Source organism: Notolepis coatsorum, assembly GCF_963971535.1.
Source record: "Notolepis coatsorum genome assembly, chromosome: 9".
NCBI classification, from domain to species: domain Eukaryota; kingdom Metazoa; phylum Chordata; class Actinopteri; order Aulopiformes; family Paralepididae; genus Notolepis; species Notolepis coatsorum.
The window spans coordinates 138,249,558-138,273,317 of record NC_140173.1 but is presented as its reverse complement, the minus strand read 5'-3'; the positions used below and the strand labels follow the sequence as shown (position 1 = coordinate 138,273,317).

At 44.3% G+C, this 23,760-nt stretch overlaps 1 protein-coding gene across 5 annotated transcripts in view; it reads left to right on the top strand.

Annotated features, from left to right (window-relative positions):
- Positions 1–23,760, top strand: part of golga4 (golgin A4) — a 120,113-nt gene that overhangs the window by 27,589 nt on the left and 68,764 nt on the right. For 2 of the 5 annotated variants that reach the window (XM_084321090.1, XM_084321091.1), the window contains exons 2-7: positions 5,388–5,468; positions 11,983–12,087; positions 17,149–17,223; positions 17,925–18,251; positions 19,694–19,741; positions 19,932–19,988. In XM_084321090.1, coding sequence (XP_084177216.1) covers positions 5,388–5,468; positions 11,983–12,087; positions 17,149–17,223; positions 17,925–18,251; positions 19,694–19,741; positions 19,932–19,988 — 693 coding nt within the window. Of the gene's footprint in view, positions 1–5,387; positions 5,469–6,697; positions 6,788–11,982; positions 12,088–17,148; positions 17,224–17,924; positions 18,252–19,693; positions 19,742–19,931; positions 19,989–23,760 lie in introns of all 5 variants that reach the window. The other 3 variants (XM_084321092.1, XM_084321093.1, XM_084321089.1) reach the window with 2 other exon arrangements.

Sequence of the window (23,760 nt, the reverse complement as noted above, 5' to 3'; positions counted from 1 at the left end):
AAATATATATTTAATATTTAAAAGTTTCAATACTAATTTCCCACAATATCGATACTTTCTGCACTATCAATACCAGCTGGCACACGCTGCTGCAGTGCCCACATTGCCCCTCCCCCTCAGACCTGTCTTGTAAAGAAATCTTCTCATTCCCTCCGAAGATAGCAAGTGCAGAACCTCCGCAACTTGTCGTCACAGCTCCTCTTTCAACTTCACTGAAGCATTAAACAAAATGGCCCAGTAAACTGTTCACTTTAGTTTAATACATGAGGCGTTGTCTAACGTTATCTAGCTGGCTAGCTACTGATAGCTCATAATATCAACGGCTGGCTAGCTGGCGGTTTGTAGTGCAGTAGATGGCTGGATAGCAGGCTAACGTTGGCCAATATAGCTGTAACTGAACGCCAATGATGCTAGCTAGCTGTAGTTCCGAAGGATAAGAGTCTGAGGCGGGGTCTCAAAAGAGAGTTCTGAACATTGTTGTGCATCGAAAATCACAACACACCTGTGTCGTTACTAGCTAACTAACCTCGTTCCCAGTTTTATCTCCATGAGATACTAGCTAGAACTGACTAGATGACAGGAAAGCAACACTGTATAATGTCTGTGCAGAACCAATATTCCCAACAACAGTTCCATGGGTGAATTATGTCTAATCACCATCATCTTATGAGTTTCAGTTCATAGGAAAATACTTTGACTATAATGGTCAGAAGTAAATTAACTTAGATGCTGTTATGCTTAACACAAGTACTATTAACTTTACTTAATTTCGTATATTAGATCATTTAGTTATTTTAAAATGTCTGATCTAAAGAGAAACAAAGGGTTTTAAAAGTGTTATATTTCTCTTCTCTTATAGTACCAGAGAGAAGCTGAGGAGAATCAACCAGCAAAAGAAAATTCCGCCGGGAATTAGACGGAGCCCGTCATAGCACTGCCACGCTTTAAAAGATAGGAGTGCGTCACCTTGTTTGTAGAAGAGCTATAACTATATTCTATATTATAGCTATGGATACAATACTATTGACATCACCTATCTATCGTTCAATATGTGAAAAAGAATACATTTTTCCATCCATACGTTCCCGTGTTATACCGTGGTGAATATGTTATAGTGTGGTCTGGGGTAATTCCCGAAAGACTGTTATAGCCTCATATAAAGTGTGAATGTGAATCCTACTCTAAGCGATGCCGTTTCTTGCCTGTACACGCTATTATTTGCAAATCAAATCTATATCATAGGTATTATGTTCCATCATGAATGCATGAAAGGGGGGGTGGGGGTCGTTTCTGATTATTTCATTGGCAGTAACGGCATTCGTATTGAACACTAAAAATGCTTATCAGCCCAATCGGTATAAAAGCATTGCAGGATCAAGCTAAAATTGACGTCAGATACTTAGTCCTTACCTGTGATCGGGAGTATTCCAAAAATAATATTCCAGTTGTTTGATCGCCATCTGGTACATCCGATGTCCATTTGGTCCACGGCATAACCCACCACAACATATGGATCAGGGATATTTGACGCACTTCAATGGAACCGGGAGAACCGCTCCATTCGCCCGACAAGGAAAAGTGAAACCGGAGACATTTGGCCGTTCCACAGGCCAAGATACAAGGTTACAAAGGGTGCTCAATACCGCTGTCTAGCTGGATGCGGCCGGTATTGCACTTTGGCTATCTCAGACTCATTCACACTCATCATCATCAGTCACATTACTGCTCAAGCTCCTCTCTTATGTGTCCATAAGTGCTTGTCTATAGCTACCTTTAAATGTATTGATATTTTTGCTTAATTTTATACTCTCATCCAGACCATTCCAGAGTGATACCCCACAAACTGCAATGCACATACTTTTAAGAGTTGTACGTACCGTAGGTTGCTTTAAAGCTAATGTCCCTCTAAAATTATAAACACTCTCTAGCCATGACATTTTTTTGAATGTTGCTTGGTAATTTGTTTTTTATTGCCAGAAACATAATTTGTGCAGATTTGAATTTGATTAAGTCCATTATGATAATATATGGCAGCCCTTTATAAATCATTACGAGTTACAGCGTCTGCCTCCCCAGTTAATCCCAGTATTTACCTGCCTTCTCAGGGACAGTCTAGTCTATTAGGTCTCTCCTTCTCATGTAACCTGAACTGCTGTATCTACCAGGTCTCCTTTTTGTGTGAGCTGACCTAGTGTCTAAGGGGTCTCCTTCTTATGTAAGCTGACCTACTGTATCTAATAGGTATCTCCTTCTCATGTAAGCTGACCTACGGTATCGAATAGGTATCTCCTCTACCTGACGAGCAGACATTAATTAATTGCTAGATCTCACCCCAGCCACACCTACCGGTAGTTGTTAAGGGTTTACATGAAGCTTGTGTGTTTGTGTGTGTGCATGTGGGTCTTGGGGGTGGGGAATGGGGGTTCAGAGGCGTGGGTGATCTTGGGGAGTGGGGGTGGGGCGTGGTTGATTGGGAGGGTTCTGTTTATTGTATTTTTATTTATAATTTATTAAATTATTGTATCTGTATGTACCTTAACACAATCTCTGCCACGCAGTTTGAGCATCTTATAGTCTTATCTGCCAGCGCTGTAAGCCTATGGAGTCGCTCACCTTCTTTGCAGGGCTATACGTTTTTAAATATTATAGCTATTACTATGGCCCATTCAACATCGGGTATCTATCGTTCCGGATGTGGGAACGTTATATTTTTCCATTCATACATTGTCGTGTTAATACCGTCGTGAATATAAGTGTATTTTTAGAGTGGTCTGCAGTAATTCCTAGAACGCGAGTTATAGGCCCCGATGCATATTATACATAATCGATTGGCGTTTCGTCCCTATACACGCTACATAAAAAAATTCAAATGCATATGATCGGTATACATTATGCTCCATCATGCGTGAAGGAAAGGGGGGGGGGGGGGGTCGTTTATGATTCCTTGATTGTCAGTAACTGCTTTCTTTAGTATGACATCATACGTTGATCAGATGGATTGCAATGAAATAAATGGACAATCGAGCTGAAATTAACGTTAGATTCCTCTTACCTGTGGCCGATGAGTCTGGAGAAAAAAGATTCCAATTATTTGATTTCCATCTGCTAGATCCGCTTTCCGTTTGTACGACGCAATAAACGCCGAAAGCATATAGATTCTTGTGTCTCGAAAGCGATCCAATGCACTAGACTAGAGCAGGGGTGGGCAATACATTTTTACAAGGGGCCACATGAGAAACCTGAACTGTGTTGGAGGGCCGAACCAATGATAACTTGAACTTAATTCTGCTCAATATTCATTATCTCCCATTGTAAAAATTTACCGCGGGCCGGACATGGACGCCCAAAGGGCCGTAAGTGGCCCGCGGGCTGTAATTGCCCAGGTCTGCACTAGAGTGTTTGTCTGGATCCACATAACAAGAGAGCTCTGCCCGTAACATATTCACCGATGCACAGAGCGCCCCATCCTGTTTAGAGTGGGTGCAACATCGCCTGAAATCCACCAGGTGGTGGTATTGAGCCGTTGCAATATCAGACAGAGTCCAGAGTCTGCCAGAGCCTTGCTGGATGAATTATGAATGGCAATAGCGAATAAATGAAATAACGATAATAAGCCATGTTTAATAAAGAGAAGTAAGCCATGGGCCTCTACATAGTACATTTGCCTGTTTGTGTAGCTTTTATTTTTTTTAGTGCTGTCAGGCGATTAAAAAAAATTATTCGAATTAATTACAGGATTTGTAATTAATCGCATTTGAATCGCATAACCATTTTAGGCCTGATATTTTATATTCTATAATCATATTTCAAATTGCATGTGTCCGGATGGCAGAATTCAGTACTGTATCTACAAAACCTTCTGTTTAATCATCTTCCCTTTATTCATTTGCTTAGATTTTTCAGGTCTGGTCAATTTTAGCATGTTACCATGGTGTTATTCACAAAAAAATAATTGAATTGATATTCTCATTTGGTTCATTACAATTTAAGCAAGCCTAGTAACAGACACAGTATTTCTGACACTGGGAATACATTCCCTGAGATCCATAGATGTCCCTAGAATCAGATACCAAGAACATGCAAATGGACCATTGTAAATGTTTATTCTACGTTCTTATGGAATGAATGAGATAAAAAAAAAATGTCATTCTTTTTTTTTCTAAATAAATTTTGAGTTAATTTTCATAACGCGATAATTAGCTGTGCAATTAATTAATCTAATTAATGCGATAAACTGACAGCCCTAATTTCTTTGTATTATTATTTTAATCTCTATCAATTGTTTAATTTCAATGTATTTTCTGTGTTAAAATGGAAAATGTTAATAAAAACATCTTTCATAAACTATACCTTTTTTAAAACGAAACACATGGATATAAATTACGCCAAAGACTATCGTTGCCCAGAAATAGTCATTACCATTACCATACTGTTAGATAATCGGGTTCTCAGCCAGTAATCTCTCCGTTTCCCGTGATGTCTGCTTTGTGTTGTTTATACCTTACTCATACTGGCTGGCACCCTCTCTCTCCCCGGTAATGCATCCGACTCAGAAGAAAACCACACACTGGAAACATGATACCTTTCCTTGATGTTGATGTTTATTCCATAAACATAGCCTCTGTACCAGATGGAAAACCGTTCTGAAAGGTCTTTGAAGGTCTATTGAATTCCTTAATTCTCCCGGTCTCCTGCTATCAGTTCGAAGATGGTTGAGGCCTAGTGGTTAGCCAAAAGCCTTCCCTGTTAGCCGAAGCTCGCTACCTCATGGCTAAGGAGGGGGGAGGGGAGGCCCCTCCACCACCCTCCAGCTATTGCTCTGTCTCTCTGTCAACGTGTCTATGCGTCAGGTTCGTTTCCTAGTCTGACTCCACCCGGAAGAACCCTCAGCTATAAAAGTGTATTTCCCTAGCAACGGCTGTTAGCCATAGCAACGGCTCTCTCTCTCTCTTAACTGTTACTATAGCAACAGTGGTGACACCTCTGACCCAAATCTTCCCCTACCAGCGGCCTGCTCTCGATGGTGACCTTGGTTCTATCTCTCACACACCCTGCTTCTCTCTGTCTGGAGAGTCTAACCCACACTACATGGAAGCTGTCTCGGTGTTAATCATAAAGCCTGAGTGTCAGAGTAGATGTCTGCTGTCATCTACAGATATTTACATTATATACACATGTGAAAAACAAGTCGGATCGCACAATACCGATGGGAAGGAAGGGTGCTCTGCATTTACACACAAGATTAAAATGAGAGCAACACGGCATGCTGCACAATTATCGTTTCATCTCGATTCTCCTGTTTTCATGATCGTAAGAATCTTGATTGAAACTTGATTAATTGCCCAGCAACCCTAATGTGTACCATGCTGTGTATTTTGTCATTCCAGGCTGGCCCTGGAGAGCGGCGCGGCAGCCCCAGCCAACCTCCCTCGTTTCACGACGGCCCCGCTTCCCCGAGCGACAGAGAGGTAGGCAGGGCGCTCACCCTCTGGTTGATGCAAGTCTAACACGCTTGTGCTCATAATATGGCTGCCTGCACAAGTGAAGCACTCTCTACCTCCCCCTACATATAATGAACACAGCAGCTGTCAACCCAAGGGACACGGATACAAGTCCCCAGAATGTGCTAATTTGTTCTGTCTAACCACCCTCTCCCCAAAATGTGTTATTTGTGCTCCCTTTCCTCTTTGACTGCTGTGCCACCAACTAGCAGTACATTATCATCAAATAAATCAAGAGTGTACAGTTTCCAATTGCCAATTTAATTCAGGGCAGATCCTAACTACCAGACTCGAGCGGTTCCACACTCCAAATCTGATTTGAAAGGAGATTGATCAGGATGAATGTGGACTTAACCCCACTTTGTACTTTTAGTGCTTCGCTTGAGGACTACAGGTGGGAATCGTGCGAGCGTCTGATACTGTTATCACAGTGCTTGTGCCAGAATAAGAAAAAAGTCCAATGCTTAATGTCAATACTGTGATGTTGATTTCACTCTCATTTCACAGCAGTTAGATAGATAAGATAACCTACTTTAGACTGACTCAATGAAGTAATGACTAGATCAAATGCATGGTTCTTCTTTCAGACTTTTAAGCACTATTTCACTTATTTATTTTCTACCAAGAGAACAATTTGACAAAACAGCATTGATGTGGCCTTTCATTTATAAAGTATAAATAAAGCACTTGGATGTCTCGCATATAATTGTGTACCAATTTGACCCTCACCCCTATTTAAGGATGGCATATGAAATTACCTCATTATTTTACCAAAGTCATCTAAACAAAGGGCTTCCATGGAGGGCAATGAGGAAGGATGTTTAAGAACAGACTGTATGTTGATGAATTATTAATCCATCCTCTTTTTCAGCACCCCCCCCCCCCTCTTCTTCTCCACAAGCTATTGCAGTGAGCATTTCCCCAGTGTTCTCTCTTAATTGATATGGGCACTTTATACCAGGCTTCGTTGACTCATTAAACAGAAGTAGACCAGCCTCAAGGCCGACATAACGCCACACGGCGAGATGAATGATGCAACTCTGGACCAATGCGTGAATTCTAGCGTCTTGTTTTCATAGACGTAGTATCTCGCGGGTGTTGGTGGGACGTTGGATCTTTAGATTTAAAGACTAAAACCTTCACCATGACATGGCTGCCCGGCGGAAGAGTGAACGTGCATCTCTCTTTCGGTCAAGTTTCAGCGTTCTCCTGTATCCCTCGTGTCTTCCGGAGGCCCCCCCATGCAACCATTACACGGAGGCCTGATCACGCCCTGGACGTCCCCAGTATGCCCTCACACCTACGAGGCTCTATCCTCATCTCAGCATCTCTGTTTTTGTTTTGTTGGTTTACCTCCAAGCCTTTAAGCCCTTTGACGCCCCCCAACTCTGTCTCTCCTCTGTCATTCTCATTAATTAATAATAGAGCTAAGGCTACTTGTATATGAAAACGGAAATGTGTAATGCACTGACTCGGTGAGTACTCAACTCTAAGTGTTACTTTACAGTGTTACTTTACAGCGTTACTTTACAGCGTTACTTTTCAGCATTACTTTACAGCGTTACTTTTCAGCGTTACTTTTCAGCGTTACTTTACAGCGAGACTTTACCAAACCATTCGTTTTGGGTCAGTGAGATAGAAAATATGATTGAGATAGAAGAAAAATCCAATAGAGAGAACGAAGGTTATCCTATAACCCTAGTTACATTTTGTTACTTGCTTGCGTTCTGCTCACTATGGGACATAGGACCGGAGCAGGACGCGGAGAGCCCGACAAATGCACCCGCTGAGGTCCCCTTACAACCATCACACCGGGGAGGGTCCGGGCCCCCCCCACCCTTCCTAGTGAGGGGGGGGGGGGGGGGGGGGGGGGGGGGGGGGGGGGGGCAGGATACACTGTGCGAAAAAAGGGGGCAGCACCCAAAAGACGCACAAGGTGAGTAGACGCGGGACAGGAGGCCCCGCGTCTACCCCACTGCGCGTCCCGCTTGCTACCAGGGAAACGTATGCGAAGCATAAGCCTGTGTTACCGCTCCCACACCTCGTGGGGTCGGGGTCGTTGAACTCTGACGCCACCCGCGAGGCGTCCCGTGGGTCGGGGTTCCGAACCCTGACCCGCATGTGAAGCCTTAGCAGCGGGGCGCGGAGGAGGTCCCAGCCCCATGGACCACTCAAGGGAGGCTTACCGCCGAGTCCAGGAGCCAGGACCTGACAAAGGGGACCTGGTGAGGTCAACAAGGCCGTGGCATCGAGACCTCTCCAGGCGTTCACTCATGACACCACCCTTTACACCGCCAGCGCATCGGACAGGGCACAACAGGTAAAGGCCCTTCTCCGCCTGGCACGCCGCGAGGACCCCCTAGAGGGGCTGACTGTAAAAACAGTACCCCGATGGCCCACGGGGGGGGGGGGGGGTGTTCGGCATGCCATGCACATGTAACAATTGCGTGGGGTCATAATCTCGCGGGATCTCGGACCCCGACTCCGCCACGAACCCTGACCCCGCCAGTCTATTAATCCCGCGGTCGGGGTTCCGAGAGAGTTTGACACAATTGGCAGACGTCATAAAACATGCGGGTCATACTCTCGTGGACTCTGCCAGAGAGTTGACTCCGCTACCGGCATACCGGGGAGACAACCACCCCAAAAACAGAGAGGTTGCTCCCTTAACCCATTGAATCCGGGAAACACATCTGTGTGTATATACAGGCTATATAACGCATTAAGGTGTTTCAGGTCTAAAATGGGTTAACCCAGGCCCACAGGTAACAAGAGCAAGGCTCGACCTGCGCCTGGAGGACCGGGAACTACACAGGAGCGCCTAGAGGGGCTGACTGTTAATAAACAGGACCCCGACTGCCCCCCCCCCCCCCGCCGAGCGGGAGGGAGGGATGAATAAATGAGTGAATGAAAACTTAATTTAACAGATTGCAGAAAGGGTACAATACAGTACGGCTCAATACACACAATTGTTAAGGGGATGCAGACCAGAGAAAGACGTTTGTCTTGTTTACATCGGGGTCCCCCATTTTCAATTCATAGTGACATTTACGACACACACTCCTGACATCAGCCCCTGTGGCGTCCGGTCCGCCCTGGCATTTTCCACCCCGGAAAAGCACAGGGCCCTTTGGGTTAACAGAATATAGCACGAGCAATGCTCGCCTGTGACCCGGCGGGCACCGGGTTGAACTGATCCGGTCCGGCCTCTTCAAAGGAGAGGGGTATGGGTACACGTTTCAATCAAAACACCACAGGAGGCGCCACCGAGACGCTCTGTACAGCAGAGCAGCGCTACAGAGCCAGTAGTCTCAAACTCCGTGTAGACATTACAGCAGAGCAGCTCTACAGAGCGTCTATTTTGCGACCCGATATAAGTCCGTGCAGTTTTTTCCCACAACGGGTCAAATGCAAATGCTTTGCATCGTCGCCATTCTTGTATGCCCACGTCGCGTTAAATGCCTAAATTAACGTTACGTTAGCTGCTTAAGCTAACAAAGCTAAGCAGCTAACCCTGAGAGAGAACAGGAGACGGAGAGGGGAAGGAGGGGGGGGGGGGGGCAGTCTACCTTTCTGTGTGGGGACTTGGGGAGGGGCATTCTGTGTGTGTGTGTGTGTGTGTGTTTGAAAATACCAGATGAAGTCAGGAGTATTATATTGATAGTATTTACTGAGGATGGACAGATAATGTTGATATTTAAACATAAAAAATACAATACATAATAAATGTATTCATGATCATCATGCAACATAAAACAATTGTAGGAACAGTTTGGGAGAGGAAGGCGGAAAATGAACACTCACCATGCCCCGCTCAATCCAATATTTAGTCCAGTCCATTCCAGCATCTCTTGTCCAGCCCAACCCAGTCCAGTGCAACCCAGCACAGCCTAACCCAGTCCAGCCCAGCAGCTTTCACTGCCCAACCCAGTCCAGTGCAACCCAGCACAGCCCAGCCCAACCCAGCATCTTTCACTGCCCAACGCCAGTCCAGTGCAACCCAGCACAGCCCAGCCCAACACAGCCTAACCCAGTCCAGCCCAGCATCTTTCACTGCCCAGTTCAGCCCAACCCAGTCCAGAATAGTTCCCTCTTTCATGTTAATATGTTTTATGCTAATATTGTGAAGAGTAGAGAGACACTGTTATTAATGTATGTTTTATGCTAATAAATATTTTAAAGAGTAGAGACACAGTGTTATTATTACTATGATTGAAAATCAATTTAGACGAAGACATACAAAGAAGTAATTATTACAATTATCGATTTATTTTTGGCTGGTAAAAGAAATCTGTTTGGCTGGTAAAAAAAATCATCTACTCGCCAGTTGGCTGGTAAGCCAAAAAGTTAAGTTTCCTCCCCTGGAAGGAAACATATTTTTTTTTTGGGGCGGAATATGGGGGTTCAGGCTGTAAGAGAGGAAAAAAATAGAGGGAGAGAGAGGTGAAGGAAAGGGGGAATACAGCCTCCCAGGCCTAGCCCCCCTTACCTGCTGCCGGTGTGTGGCGCGTCCTCCTCGAGGTGCGTTCCAACTGCCGTCTCTCCCTCCGTGTTTTACGTCTCATGTCTCAGACCTCTCGCCATTTGGGGTCGGGGCTCTTAACTTCGCCAGCGAGGCATCAAAGATGAAACCCCCGCCCCCCTCCATGCAACATTCTGGGATGTGATGGTAGGGGGCGCAGGGCCCTCTCCGGCACCAGCATTTCCGCAGAAACCGGAGGGACTTGAACCCTGCTGCCCACGTACTCTTCCTCCTACTACCGACCACTAGCCCTGCACGCTTCACCACCGCTCTTAACGGCGGGAGCAAGCAGGCGGAGAGCTTGTGCCGCAATCGTCTGCCATCAGAGAGGCCCCGCGCCCGCTCTTGTCGGGGGTCCGTTTGACGTCGACGCCGGAGCTACCTCTCTCACGAGTGAGGGGTGCTCGATGGCTTCCGGGCGGCACCACACTCTGCGCCCGTTTGCCACCGGCGAGGTTGGGAGGAGGGAGTGCTGGTGGAGCCGCCAGACCACCCGCCACAGCCGCTCGCCACCGAATGGCGGGAGCGAGCGGCAGCGGAGAGCTTGCGCCGCAAGTCATCCCTGGAGGGGGGACGCCGGAGCCGGAGGGCCTCCTCATTGAAGAGGGGCGCTCAACGGTCTCCGGGTGGTGCGCACCCAGCTCTGCTCGCCGCCGGGGCTCATCCTCTCGCCACGAACGTGGGACTAGGGAACCCCCGCGGCGCACAGAGGAGGTCGCAACGGAGAATTGCTGGTGATGCCATTCTTGGGATCCAAAAAATAGCAACTACAAAAACTAACTAAGCTAAATGCCACTTGCTTGCCGTGTGCGTATAGCGAACACTTCCTGAAGTGAAAGAAACGGGAAGGCGGAAGTACGGTCACACCCCTCGCCTATATGCATTAGGCGGACAGGGGCGTGGCCGGACAAGTGTAAAGTGCATGTAGCGGAATCTTTCAAAGTAACATGGTGAGCAGAACACAAGCAAGTAACGAAATGTAACTCACGTTTATTATATGTAAAAAAAAAAATGCTGAAAATTAAAGTTGCTTTACATGGTTCTTGGTAACAAGATTCTAACATTAGACAAATTCTATACCGGCCAACGTTATCTGTGCATTGTTAACGGAATTAAATGCTGGAATTTCTTTTCTTTGCCCCGACTTGAGAGACCGCGTACAGAGACGTCAAACGATTATTCATAACCCTGATGTTGATTGGGTGTTTCACTTTTCCACACGTCCTTTTCACCCCCACCTTTTTCACACTGTCTCACTGTCTTTCTGTGTGTTTCTCTCTCTCTCTCTCTCTCTCTCTCTCTCCCAGGACATTTCTCTCTCTCTCTATCCCTCTGGCCAGTCTCTACCAGGGGTTAGAACCAAAAATATATACTGTAGTTAAAGCTGCTATAGATAACATTCAGCCATTAGATGTCGCACTAGAGCACCACCAGCATGTCATTTATCCAATCGGGTGCATTCCACATGGGGAAATTGGAAGTAGGGAGGAGATGCATGCATGTAACATGTAAACAAAAGCATTTATTTTGGACCCGCAATTTCTTTTTTAATTATAAATTCATTCCTCAAAATCTTTTTGAGGAAAAAAACATTACTTTTATTCCCCACCTTTCTAAAAGCTTTGTGGATGTATGATTATATATATATATATATATATATATATATATATATATATATATATATATATATATATATATATATATATATAAAATAAGTGTTTAGAATACTGGTCCCAGTCAGCGGCACTTCATAATATATAGCCTACAGGAACCTTGTATAAAACCCGTAAAGTCTGGTCAGACGGCCCACTTCTCCACCACCACCCCTCTCAAACTCAGCGCTATTTCACACTCATGGTGTTGTTTTTTTGTTCTCATTGCTCTCTGTCTCCCCCTCTCGTCTCACCACCCCACCCCCCTACCTGGCGCCCCGTCGACTGCGGGGGTTGTGTTTGTCAGGTACTGGCGGGGATGATAGCTGAACCTGCTTTTCTCTCTGAGTATACTATCTTTGCTCTGGACCATTCAAATCGCCAACCCAAAACGGCCCAGGTAGCCAGTGTGGTGAGTTCACCCTCACTTCCCCTGCCTCTTCTTCCTCCTCCACCTCTACTTCCTCCTCTTCCTCCTCCTCCTCCTCCACGCCATGTTCTTCCCTCGCATCTCAATGCCTTTTTATGGGACTTGGGTAGAGGATTGTGCCCCCCCCCCCCCCCCCCCCTCCTGTCATGTAGAACCAGCAAAAGAACTGCTTGCACCCCTCCTCCCTCGCTCTATAGTTACTCTTCCCATTTCCCTGATGGATCTAGTAACTGGAAGGCATCTCACGTCTCTAGGCCCTAACCCTGCATCTAATGGGAGTGGTGGTTGGTTTGTATTGTGGGGTAGAAGCTTGTGTGCTGTCCGCTGTTTTTTATGCCAGTGTATTTAAAGGAACAACATTATGGGAAATGGGCTTACTGTCTTCTCCAGAGTCGGACAATAAGATGGATACCAATTTCTTCTCTGTGCGTCAGTAGAAAGCTATCCGACTGCAAGCAATGAATGGAAGCGGATATGGACCAGCTAGCCTAGCTTAAAACTCAGGGAGAGATGTTTTTGGCCAACAGCTAGGCTAGCTGATCCACTTCCATTCATTTGTGCTAAGCTAGGCTAGCTTGCAGCCGGATAGCTTTTGACTGAACACACAGAGAGGAAATTCGTATCTCATCTTCTTGTCTGACTCTGGAGAGGACGGTAAGCACATTTCCCATAATGTTGGCGTGTTCCTTTAAGCCCCTCCACCCTTCAAGGATTCTGTCTGATCTTAAACGGAAACTAATGTCGTCCCCCGTTGTCTTTAGGTGTCCTTTTTTTTTTTTTTTTTTAGCAGCTTGCCTTTGTTAAACTCCCAAGCTCCTGTCCGTTATGTTGACTTGACTTATTTTCTACCCTCTCTTAGTCTCTTCTCCAAAAAAAGTTGTTTATTTGGAGAGCTTTTAAGTTTTAGTTTTACAAGTTGTTGTGGACGTTTCTTTAAAAAAAATATATATATATATATATCAACCATGGGAATGTTTTAATACATCAGACCGGCAATACGTCAATCGCACTGAAGATTGATCGCTACGCCTCTGTTTTGGTCGTGCCACGGCCATTTTGGGGCGATAACAACAAGGGGAATAAACGGGGATTAGATGTTCGTTCATAAACTACACCTTTTTAAGACAAAACACACCGATATAAATCACACCAAAGATTATTGTTGCCCAGGAATAGTCATTACCTCTTAGTTTTAGGTCACTTGGAGATTCATAAGTGTAATATTAAATGTCCAGGTAGGGAAATGAGAAAATATCCTGCAGATGACTGGGGAAATAGGCATGATGATCAAACCTAACGTTTCTCAATGGTGTGAACTCTCAATGCTGGCCCAGTGTTGGAAAGTAATTACTTGACTTAACACATGATGCAGTAACAAAACAAGATAATGCGTTGTGTCATACACACACACACATACTCACATACACAGATGCTAACGAATGCATACTGTCCTCAGAGGCTCCGGCTTCTGCAGACGTAAACAAACATTTTAAATGTACTGTATGCGTTCTGCCGACAAGTTCTTATACAGGCCAAATACAATGGCGGTCAATAGGGACAGTGTCTGTGTGTTCTCCCCAAAAGTCTGCATGGCCACGGAAAAAAAAACAAAGTTCTTGGATGTGCCGGTCTGATGTACTCTTTTCTTTTAAACAAACAGTGCCTCAACGCACCATTAACACTTTCAGTGCCACCAGGGGGCGCACGACTTAGTGCTTGAATGCCACCATCGGCGCCAATGTTAACGTTAATATGGCCTAATCTATGTTTTAAATTATGGCTATGTGTCTAATCTGCCCGTCGCTTATTAAAGAATCATTTTCCAGTCAGTGTTGTCAAGGCAGATTGGTTTTTTATCGCTTCATTTCCGTTTGAGAGCATTTTGAAAAGCGCCCGTTTTCAGGTGAAAAACAGCCCATTCTGTGATAATCGCCTTTTACTGGAATATTCCAGAACGTTGATATTTGTCGGCCTATTTATGAATTGTTTTCAAATAAACGCTAGATGATCAATACTATTGATCATCTAGCGTTTATTTGAAAACAATTCATAGTATACGTGGCCGCACGCACGTTCGAGCCGCGCGCTGATAATAGCAGTTTTCATTTCCTCATGGATTTTACAGTGAAACCGATACAGCACATATCAGAAAAAAGCTTATATCTCCTCGAAAACGAGTCTGATTATCCTAACACTGATAACATAGATTCCTTACCTGACATCAGATGGTATCCAAATGGTATATTCTAATTCCTGATCACCATTCAAAAAAATCGATAAGTGTATAGATCTAACGTGTATACAGTAGAACTCATGATCAGCGGGGCTCAGAGGATCCAGAATGAACTCTGGTAACCCCGGCTGCATCAGTGGACTGGAAAATGTGGACTGGAATATTTTTTTTCCCCCATCCATTTTCATTGAGTCCATTCCATTTACCATTTACCATCTGGGAGACGATAGGGGGCGCTTTTTTCACATCTGATCGCCGGCGGCCCTTGGGTAGGCTAGGGTAGGCTCGCGTGATGCAATATGATTTCAGATTGCAAAAAAAAATAAAAAATCTGAGAAATCTCGTGAGTGGCTTTCAGCGTAACTATCGTAAACCCGAGATTAGCCGTGAGTGGCAGTCAAAAGTGTTAAAGGGGTAGGCCCTGATGGAGCTAACATGAACCTCTGTGTGTGTGTGTGTGTGTGAGTGAGGCAAGCAGCGCGCAGGCAGGCAGGTGGTAAATAACAGGAACACTCCAAAGTCTCACTCACGAGTCGACACTCATAATTATTCTGGCAATACATCATTCCATCTGGCATAAGTGATCCTGCCGCAATAGATTTGCAAATAAATTGACACTTTTTGTCATTTTGGCTTCTATGAGAAAGTGCCTCGCTTCTCTCCTATTGCCGAGTGGAGGTCCACACAAACCAGCCTTCCATTTCATTAGCAAACACATCCATCATGTTAACATGACTTTCTGTGGACTCTGTTGGAAATGCCTAACACGTACTAAGTTGAAGATCTAATACAAACATGACTGACATTGCCGCCCTCAATGTGTCTAATTGTAATAAACAAAGTTATCACGCTTCCTTGCTAGTCTACTATAATCTTGGGAAGACTCTGCATTAGTGTTGTATTTAATATTTGATTTGTTGTTGGGTGTACTGTATTCCATATAATTGTTCCCTGAACAACAGAGTTGTACGCAACGAAGGCTTGTTCTATTTAAGGTTAACGTTTTACACTTAATTACATCATCTTGTGATGATGCTGAAGCCATAAGGAAGAACATTGCCTATTATTAATGTATGCCGATCAAAAGGCTTGTGACGGCAGTCGAGTGAGAATTGACCGCATTGTCTCTAAAGGTGTCTTAAGTTCAGTTTAAAAATCAATGTTTTCAATGATTGTAATTTTGGTTATTGTATGGATACGATAGGTGTGGACTACATAATGGTAATAGTCTCGCTGAGCAATGTGAGCATTATCTTCACTCTCCACGTGACTACTCTCCTACCACTATCAAATGTGTGTCTTTCATATTTGAATGTGCTACGGAGTCCAGGAGTCTTAACTACCGGTCCTGATACAAAAACCTCCATACTGAATGATTGTATTGCTATCATCAACACTATGGGAAATATCTGTCGGACACAAAAGATGAATTATGAATTGTCTGTTGAATCTTCTCTGAGTGAAGTGTCAACACGGTCTAACAATACTGTGCCATGATAACATTTTACCATTGTATCTTGCACCGTAGGTGCAAAGTTACTGTGCCAAAGCTAACATTAGTCCATGTCTGTCATCATTTGACTGTTGGACCATAATTTTGAGGAAAGACGCTGGACTGGTCTGACAAGGAAGTGGGTCAGGATGCCACCATTTAGTAACATGATGATCAGCACTGCAAACTTAGTGCAGGAATTTGAGTTGGGAAGGAATTTGTGTGTTGATCAACTCGTGTTGATCTAAAACCAGGGGTTCATGAACGTTATCGTCTTGGGGCCCAAATGGACTAAATGTAATCTTGTCCTGGGACCCAGATTCATTTAAAACATAGCATCCCTCTTGTTATTTGGGGAGTTAATGGGGACCCAGCAGAAACAGGCCTGTGACCCCTATTTTGGGTCCCCTGTCCTTTACCAAACCCCCTCCCCCCTCCTGCTGATTTAGGCTGTTGAAGCTCTAGGGTCAAGTGTAATTTTCTAGGTCCTACTCGCCCGGTCGCAGTCATTTGTTTGACCCAAAAACACAGAGGCAAGTAGCCAGGCAGAGGCTCGTTAGTACGGTAACACAATGTGCGAGGAATTCTCTGTGGAGTTTTCAAAAAAAAATAGCTTACGGTACTGTAGGCTTGGGTCTATGTGAAGAGAGTACGCTGTGTCATAGGGTTTTCCATTCTATTTCTGTCTGTGTACTTGGGGGAGTAACCGACTGGATCTCAGCCTTTATCAAGGCCTCTGTGCTGCTGATGCCATGTTACGATAAAAGGGTTGAGGTTTTTATCGGATGAACTCGGGAGGAAGGAGGAGCGTGGAACTTGATAAGAACCTGCTAATGCTCACTCTGCTTGTTGTAACAACTCTACTAAACCAACTAGGCTGCCTATCACGTTCACACACTACTGTTTTGACTCTTGTGCTCTCTCGTAATACGGCTTCCTACTACTGGGTATACTGCATACAGCACTGCTGAGCACCTTTTCTAAGTACTGGCTCCTCTAATTGAGTTAGACTGTTTGTTTGTTCCAACCTCATGGCTGTTGATTAGACTGTCGTTTTTTTTTTTTTTTTTTTTTTAACCCCTTTGTTTTGTCGTGTACTGTTATAGAGATGCCTTCTTTTGTATATTTAACCCCCTCTCTGTTTTCTCCAAGTTGCATGAGGGTACCCATCGCCCCTGCATTGCTCCCAGCAATACTACTAATATTGCTCCCAAGAGTAATCAGGGAGTATGGCACGCTGGGTTTGTGGGTGACTAACTGGCCCAGGATCAGTGCCTTGGCGCGGGTTGTTCTCACGCAGTGTCTCACTGTTCCGCAGAGTGGCTCCAGTGGAGCAGTGAGGTCTCCGAGGGGCAGTGTCAATGGAGATGGAGATGGAAGTGCGTCTCCTCAGGCAAGTGTTATACAACCTCTCCAGTAAACGTCTCACTCGTGGTCATCCTCTAATGCTCTAGTGCTGAGGGCAGTGGTACAGATTGCATTGCTGTGAACTAGGGCTGTCCTCGACTAAGGATTTGGATGGTCGACTATGATTGGCCAAAATTTGCTATTGGTCGACAAAAAATAAAATAAATATATATATAATATATATATATATATATTTTTTTGTATCATTCCATTTGGGCTGTGGGGGGTGCTTAATGTCTGAAGGAGTCGACTGAAGGCTTCTTGTCCTCTGCAAAAGCATGCAATTGGTCCACTGATGGATACATCTTGATATTTGTCTAGTCTAGTGTGTTCATTAGATGGGTGAAATCCTCTTTCAGTGCCTCTGTGCCTGTTTTCTTAGGCAGTTAGCTTCTGGTATGCGTGCCATTAGCGTTAGCCACGCTTCTAGGCCTCTTTTCTTTTGGAAAGAATGATTAAAAAAAAAATATATATATATATATATATATTATAACTTTTATATATATATATATATATATATATATATATATATATATATATATATATATATATATATATATATATATATATCGACTAAGAGGTTGGCTGGTCGACTACGGCTCCTTTCGACCGATTAATCGACTAATAGGGGTCAGCCCTACTGTGAACATAAGAATTGTAACATTCCCCGAATGGATTCCCCCCCAGAGAGAGGAGCCCCAGTCTTTCGCCCAGAAGCTCCAGCTGAGGGTTCCTTCAGTCGAGTCTTTGCTCCGTGGCGGCGCCAGTCGGGCGGAGAGTCTGTTCCGCTCGCCCTCGAAGGAGAGCTTGGTCCGCAGTTCATCCCGGGACTCCCTCACGCCTCTGGGGGAGAGCGAGGCCCAGGCCGCCCCTAGCTACGACCCCCCGTCGGACATCGAGAGCGAGGCAGAGGAATCGCCGGGAAACACGGAGTCCATGGCCAAGGAGCAGCTGCTGCACCGTCTGCACAGGGCGGAGAAGAGCCTGGCCAACTACAGAGGGAAGTACTCGGAGGTGAGGCGCACATGGAACCTTAAAGAAACCATAATCCTTGACCAATGATGTCGTTGATCAGTCCTTTCTCAGCATAATCCCAAGTCGGTCTTCACACTAGCTCCGGCTGGTAAGCCGCAAAAACAAATGCACATTTGTTTTTCTTCTGTTGTCAATAGGGATGTCCGATATTATCGGCCGATATCGGCATTAAAATGTGATATCGGAAAATATCTGTATCTGTTTAAAAAAAATTATTTTAATTTGATTTTTTTTTTTACATTTCTATAACCTTTATTTACCCAGGCAAGAAAGTAAGATCTGCAACAAATTCTGATTTTATTTATTGTCAAAAGTATGCATAATGTTATGTTAATTCCACAACAAGAGATATGTAATGTTAATTACCTGAAATTATTCCATTTTTTGGGGGGGGGGAAACCCTGCATATATCGGTATCGGTTGATATCGGTATCGGAAATTAAGAGTTGGACAATATCGGTATATCGGTATCGGTAAAAAAGCCAATATCGAGCATCCCTAGTTGTCAAGCTTCTGTCTGTACAAGCTGACTGAAGACGACTGAAATCTATTCCACAGTAGTGCACACAAAGTGGGTCAGCCACCACCTAGCATACCCTCAGTCTGGGAATCTTCTCTGGGCTTTTGGCCATCTTGGTCCTTAAAAGGGATGCGTGCATCATGCTGGTACTGGATATCAGTCTGATACCTGGCTGAATCAGTATCGGGAAGTATCCCCAATACTAAAATCCATTACCAAGAGCCAGATCTGTGACGTCAGAAATCAAAGCACCCAAGGGCTCCCTAGACCGGCAAGTAGGGGGGGAAATGCGCGCAATGACCAGGAAGGGGAGAGGGGAATTGGCATAACGACTAAATTGGGATGGGAGAAGAACACAGAAAAAAGGAGGAGAAAAAGTAGTTAAAAAATATATATATATCTAATCGCCCAGAGCCACTTAAGTTTCAACATTGCTGACGCATAGTTAGATCTTATATATCTATAATGGAGAAAATGGATATCACTCAGTAATTTTTGTCCAATGATCCCAGACTAATGGTCTGTTGATACCGTTGAGTAAAACCAATGGATCAGATCAATACAATCATACTTAATAGTGGTATTGGTGCATCCCTAGTCCTTCGTACTAAGTACTAAAATGGCTGAAGTTCTCAATTCACGTCCTCGGTTGGCTGTCAGCCAAGTTTGAGCCAAATTGGATTAGAAATGTGTGAGGTGTCACGGTTATAAACGGACGGACACAAACGATTACAAATTCCCTTTGTGCTTCGTGCTGCGTGGGTGTTACAAAAAGCAATTATGAAAAAATATGTTTTTCCCCCATTGTCACGTCCTACATGCTTCAACCACAGACATTCCAATCTCCATGTCCAATGTCCCCTGTCCATTAACCTCTTACTGTATTTGCTCTGTCACACAGCTTGTCACCACATACCGAACAGTCCAGCGAGACAAGGAGAAAACCCAGGTAAATAAATGTGTCGGCTAACGCAGGCTTTTTTTTTTTATTTTTTTTTTTTTTTTTAAATAGTGCCAATAGTTTCATTCTGTCCACAGGCTCTTTTTCGTCAGAAGACCTTTATCCTCGAGTGGTGTTCAGAAAGGAAAAAATCTGTTATATGAACTGAACTGATGTAAGTTGTCCTCTGACCCTCCAGGCCATTCTCAGTCAGAGTCAAGATAAAGCACTGCGCCGGATAGGGGAGCTGAGAGAGGTACAGTAACTGTGAATCTGCCATGTCTAAATCCACCCCTCTCCTGTCTCTTAGGGCGTCTTCTCATTAGGAACGGGCGTCTTCTCATTAGGAACGGGTGCTCCGCTCCGTCCTCGCGTGCGAACCCCCCCTCCCTCTCCCCCCTCTGGTCTGCGTACACACTACAATCTCGTGTTTCGTTCCCAAGCACAATTGAGGAGAGCAACTCTCTATAGTCTATATTTCTGAATTAACCAAAAACATATAACGAACAACGTAAAAGATACCGTACTTTTCGCACTATAAGCCGCACCTGACTATAAGCCGCAGCAGCTAAATTGAATGATGTGTACATATATAAACCGCACTGGACTATAAGCTGCATGTGTTTTAATGTTTAATTACCATATGTAAGGAGTGGAGCCTGCGGCTTAATTTGACTCAACACGGGAAACCTCACCCGGCCCGGACATGGAAAGGATTGACAGATTGATTGCTCTTTCTCGATTCTGTGGTAGTGGTGGTGCATGGCCGTTCTTATATTGAGCTTTAAGTTCCCACCTCTACAGAGAATGACTGCCACCTCTACAGAGAATGACTCCCATTGGGACACAATACTGTCGGACAAATAACAAGAATTAACTCATTTACAAGTTGTATTAAGTTTAGCAAATAAGGGAACAGATAAATAACATTTCAATGGAGTAAAAAAAGCAATATTTAGATTTTCGGGTTTTGTCCACATATAAGCCGCACCGTTTTATATAAGCCGCAGGGTCGAAAAATGGGGGGAAAAGCCGCGGCTTATAGTCCGAAAAGTACGGTAATATGCATATACTTGATCGGCTATAGTCCCGCTGAACACAACTAGTAGTCACCTTGATAAGCCGCGCGCTAAAAACCATGTATGCAGCGTGTTAAAAACACGATGGGTTACAGACGGATCAGACACTGAAAAGTCATGAGAATATGGATGCTAAAACTTTACTCACCGATTGGCAGGCTAGTTGATGGACTAACGTCAGGCTGCGTTACTGGAGGTAGTAATAGTGCGATGGGTTGTGATTGAACAACAACGTTCTCCCTTCCCTTGTTGTTTGGGTTATGGATCATGGGCTAAGCGCGCCATGTTACTGTGAGTAGTGATTAAACAACGGAGGGATCACTGGGTGGTTTTTGGCCGATTATGCTGTCCACTGCATCAAACCACGGAAATGTGTCCTTGTCATCGGATGAGCTGCCTGATTTACGCACTGCATCCCGTACTTTTAAGATATTGAAGCCTCATCTTCTTCACTTTTAGCTCGACATTGTTGACTGATCTGTTGTACCCAAGCACACACGTTTTCTAATAACAGCATTATTAGACATGCCAATCCAACGAAAGACGTGCTGGTCGCGCTGGAGCAAAGCCAAATTGGATGTTGCGTTTGTGGCGTTTGTCTTTTACGTGTTATTCTGAGATGATAATTCATCTGTATCTGGATAACCGATGAATAGATTTTGTCGAGGCAGGTAGCGTTATTTCGGGGAAATTGATATCTATAGACTGGTGTATTTTTCGTCCACGAAAAATAGAGGCTCTAATTATTGTTGCTAGAGACTCTCGAGCAATAATAATTATTAGAGCCTTCATCACACTCGCGTTCTCATCACACTTATTTTGGTGCGATCGTGCTCTGATTCGACCCCGGATGGCTAGTGAGAAAGCCCCCTTAAAGCAGGTGTGATTTTAGTTAAATGAGCAACCCAGGGGCAACTTTCTTCCTTAGTGTAAAAGCATTTGAAAGCTGGAGTATCTGCAAAACTCTGTATCCCTGAATGTTTATTTAATTTTTTTTATTTTTGAGAATAAGATATTTGATTACAACCTGACGGCATCAACGAAGAATAATAAAAGATAAATGGTTGAAAGGAAATCAGCTTAAGCCCAATCGGCCCGAGATTTATTTCACGTCACAAATGGATCAATACAGTCCGTATTAACCTCTTCCACCCCATAATGTTGCATTTATTTTTCAAATGTATCCAAGAGTAAACATCCTAACCATGTCACAACAGCAGTCATAGTGTATATTTTCAGCAATACGTTTTTTATCAATAGGTTAGTGGTTCGCAACCTGTGGTATGCGTACCACTGGTGGTACTTGGGCCCCCTGCTTGAAAAAAACGAATAATAATAATTTTTTTTCTTTTTCTTAATTTTTTTTGCAGTCAGGCCACTGAACTTAGAAGCAGGCCAGGCCAGTGTTTCTAGTTGCAGCGGCGTAATAGTTAGATAGCCTAAGTGGGGGAAAACCAGGAGATCACTGTGACACCGGGTTTGTTTTGGTTTTCCTCAGTTTTGTCATTGATGAAATATTTCTTTGCCGATTTGATCATGGTGTTTACATCATGTGCACTTGGAGGTCACTGTTTGAGCTTTTGGCAAGCTTTGACTGACTTTTATGAAGTTCAGAGCATTTTTGGAATTCTAGTCTCTTCCAAGCAAATTACTTGTGTATGAATTTCTTTTATTTCTCTGGATACTATATCACAAAACTGAACGTCATTGGCATATATTGGAGCGCAGTTAGTGTGTCTACCTTCTGTGAACATTTAGCAACCATCTGTGTTGAAATCCGATCCAAACCTGGGGCCCAAGCGGGAATCGAACCCTGGACCTTCTTGCTGTGAGGCGACAGTGTTAACGGGAGCATGTCTATGTTCCCCGGGTCCTATGTTCCCCGGGTTCTATGTTTCAAGTTTCAAGTTTCAAGTTTCTTTAATAGTTGTCATACAGAAGTACAGAATACTTTTGTACAAAATGCTTCTTACTGTTGCGCTCCAGAGACTGTGCATGACAAGATAAGTATGAAATAAAAACATAGTAAAAATTAGAAGAAAAAAAAGAGGTCACAGTGTTCAGTTTAGACATATGTACAATGTTCGTAGACGTAGTTACCATACAATATACAATACTGTGCAGTGTACTAATATACAATACTATATAGTGCAAGGCATAAATGGACAAGGTGCAGTTTAGGTACAATTCACAGTAGGTGTACGAGTTGTAGTGCAAATCCTTTATCAATAAATATAAAGTGTAAGTGTGTTTGTGTGATCTAAAGTGTGGAGAGTGGGTGCTGCAGTGTGTTGTTTGTTTGAGTGAGTGTGTGTGTGCGTGTGGGTGTGTGTGCTGTGTGCATTTGATGGTTGTTGCATAGTGATTATTGTTCGTTTAGCGATTATTGTTCGTTTAGCAGCCTGATGGCCTGGGGATAGAAGCTCCTTCTGAGTCTTTCTGTGCTCGCCATAAGACTCCGGTATCGCTTGCCTGACGGCAGCAGTTCAAAGAGGCAGTTGTTCGGGTGGCTCGAGTCCTTAATAATTCTCTTAGCCTTCCCCTTGCACCGCTTGTTGTAAATGTTCTGGAGGGTGGGAAGCCCCCCTCTAATTGTGCGTTCGGCTGAACGTGTCACTCTTTGTAGTCTGCTACGGTCTTGTGCAGTGCTATTCCCAAACCAGGAGGTGATGTTGCCGGTCAGGATGCTCTCTATTGTACATGAGTAGAAGTTCCTAAGGATCTTCTGACTGACTTGGAACTTCCTTAGGCGCCTGAGGAAGTAGAGGCGTTGTCGTGCCTTCTTCACAACACTGTCAATGTGTGTGGTCCATGTCAAGTCCTCGGATATGTGGGCTCCGAGGTACTTGAAACTGTTCACTCTCTCAACTGGTGCCCCGTCGATGCTGAGGGGGCTGTAGTCCTTGACCCCCGACCTCCTGAAGTCCACAATCATCTCTTTTGTTTTGC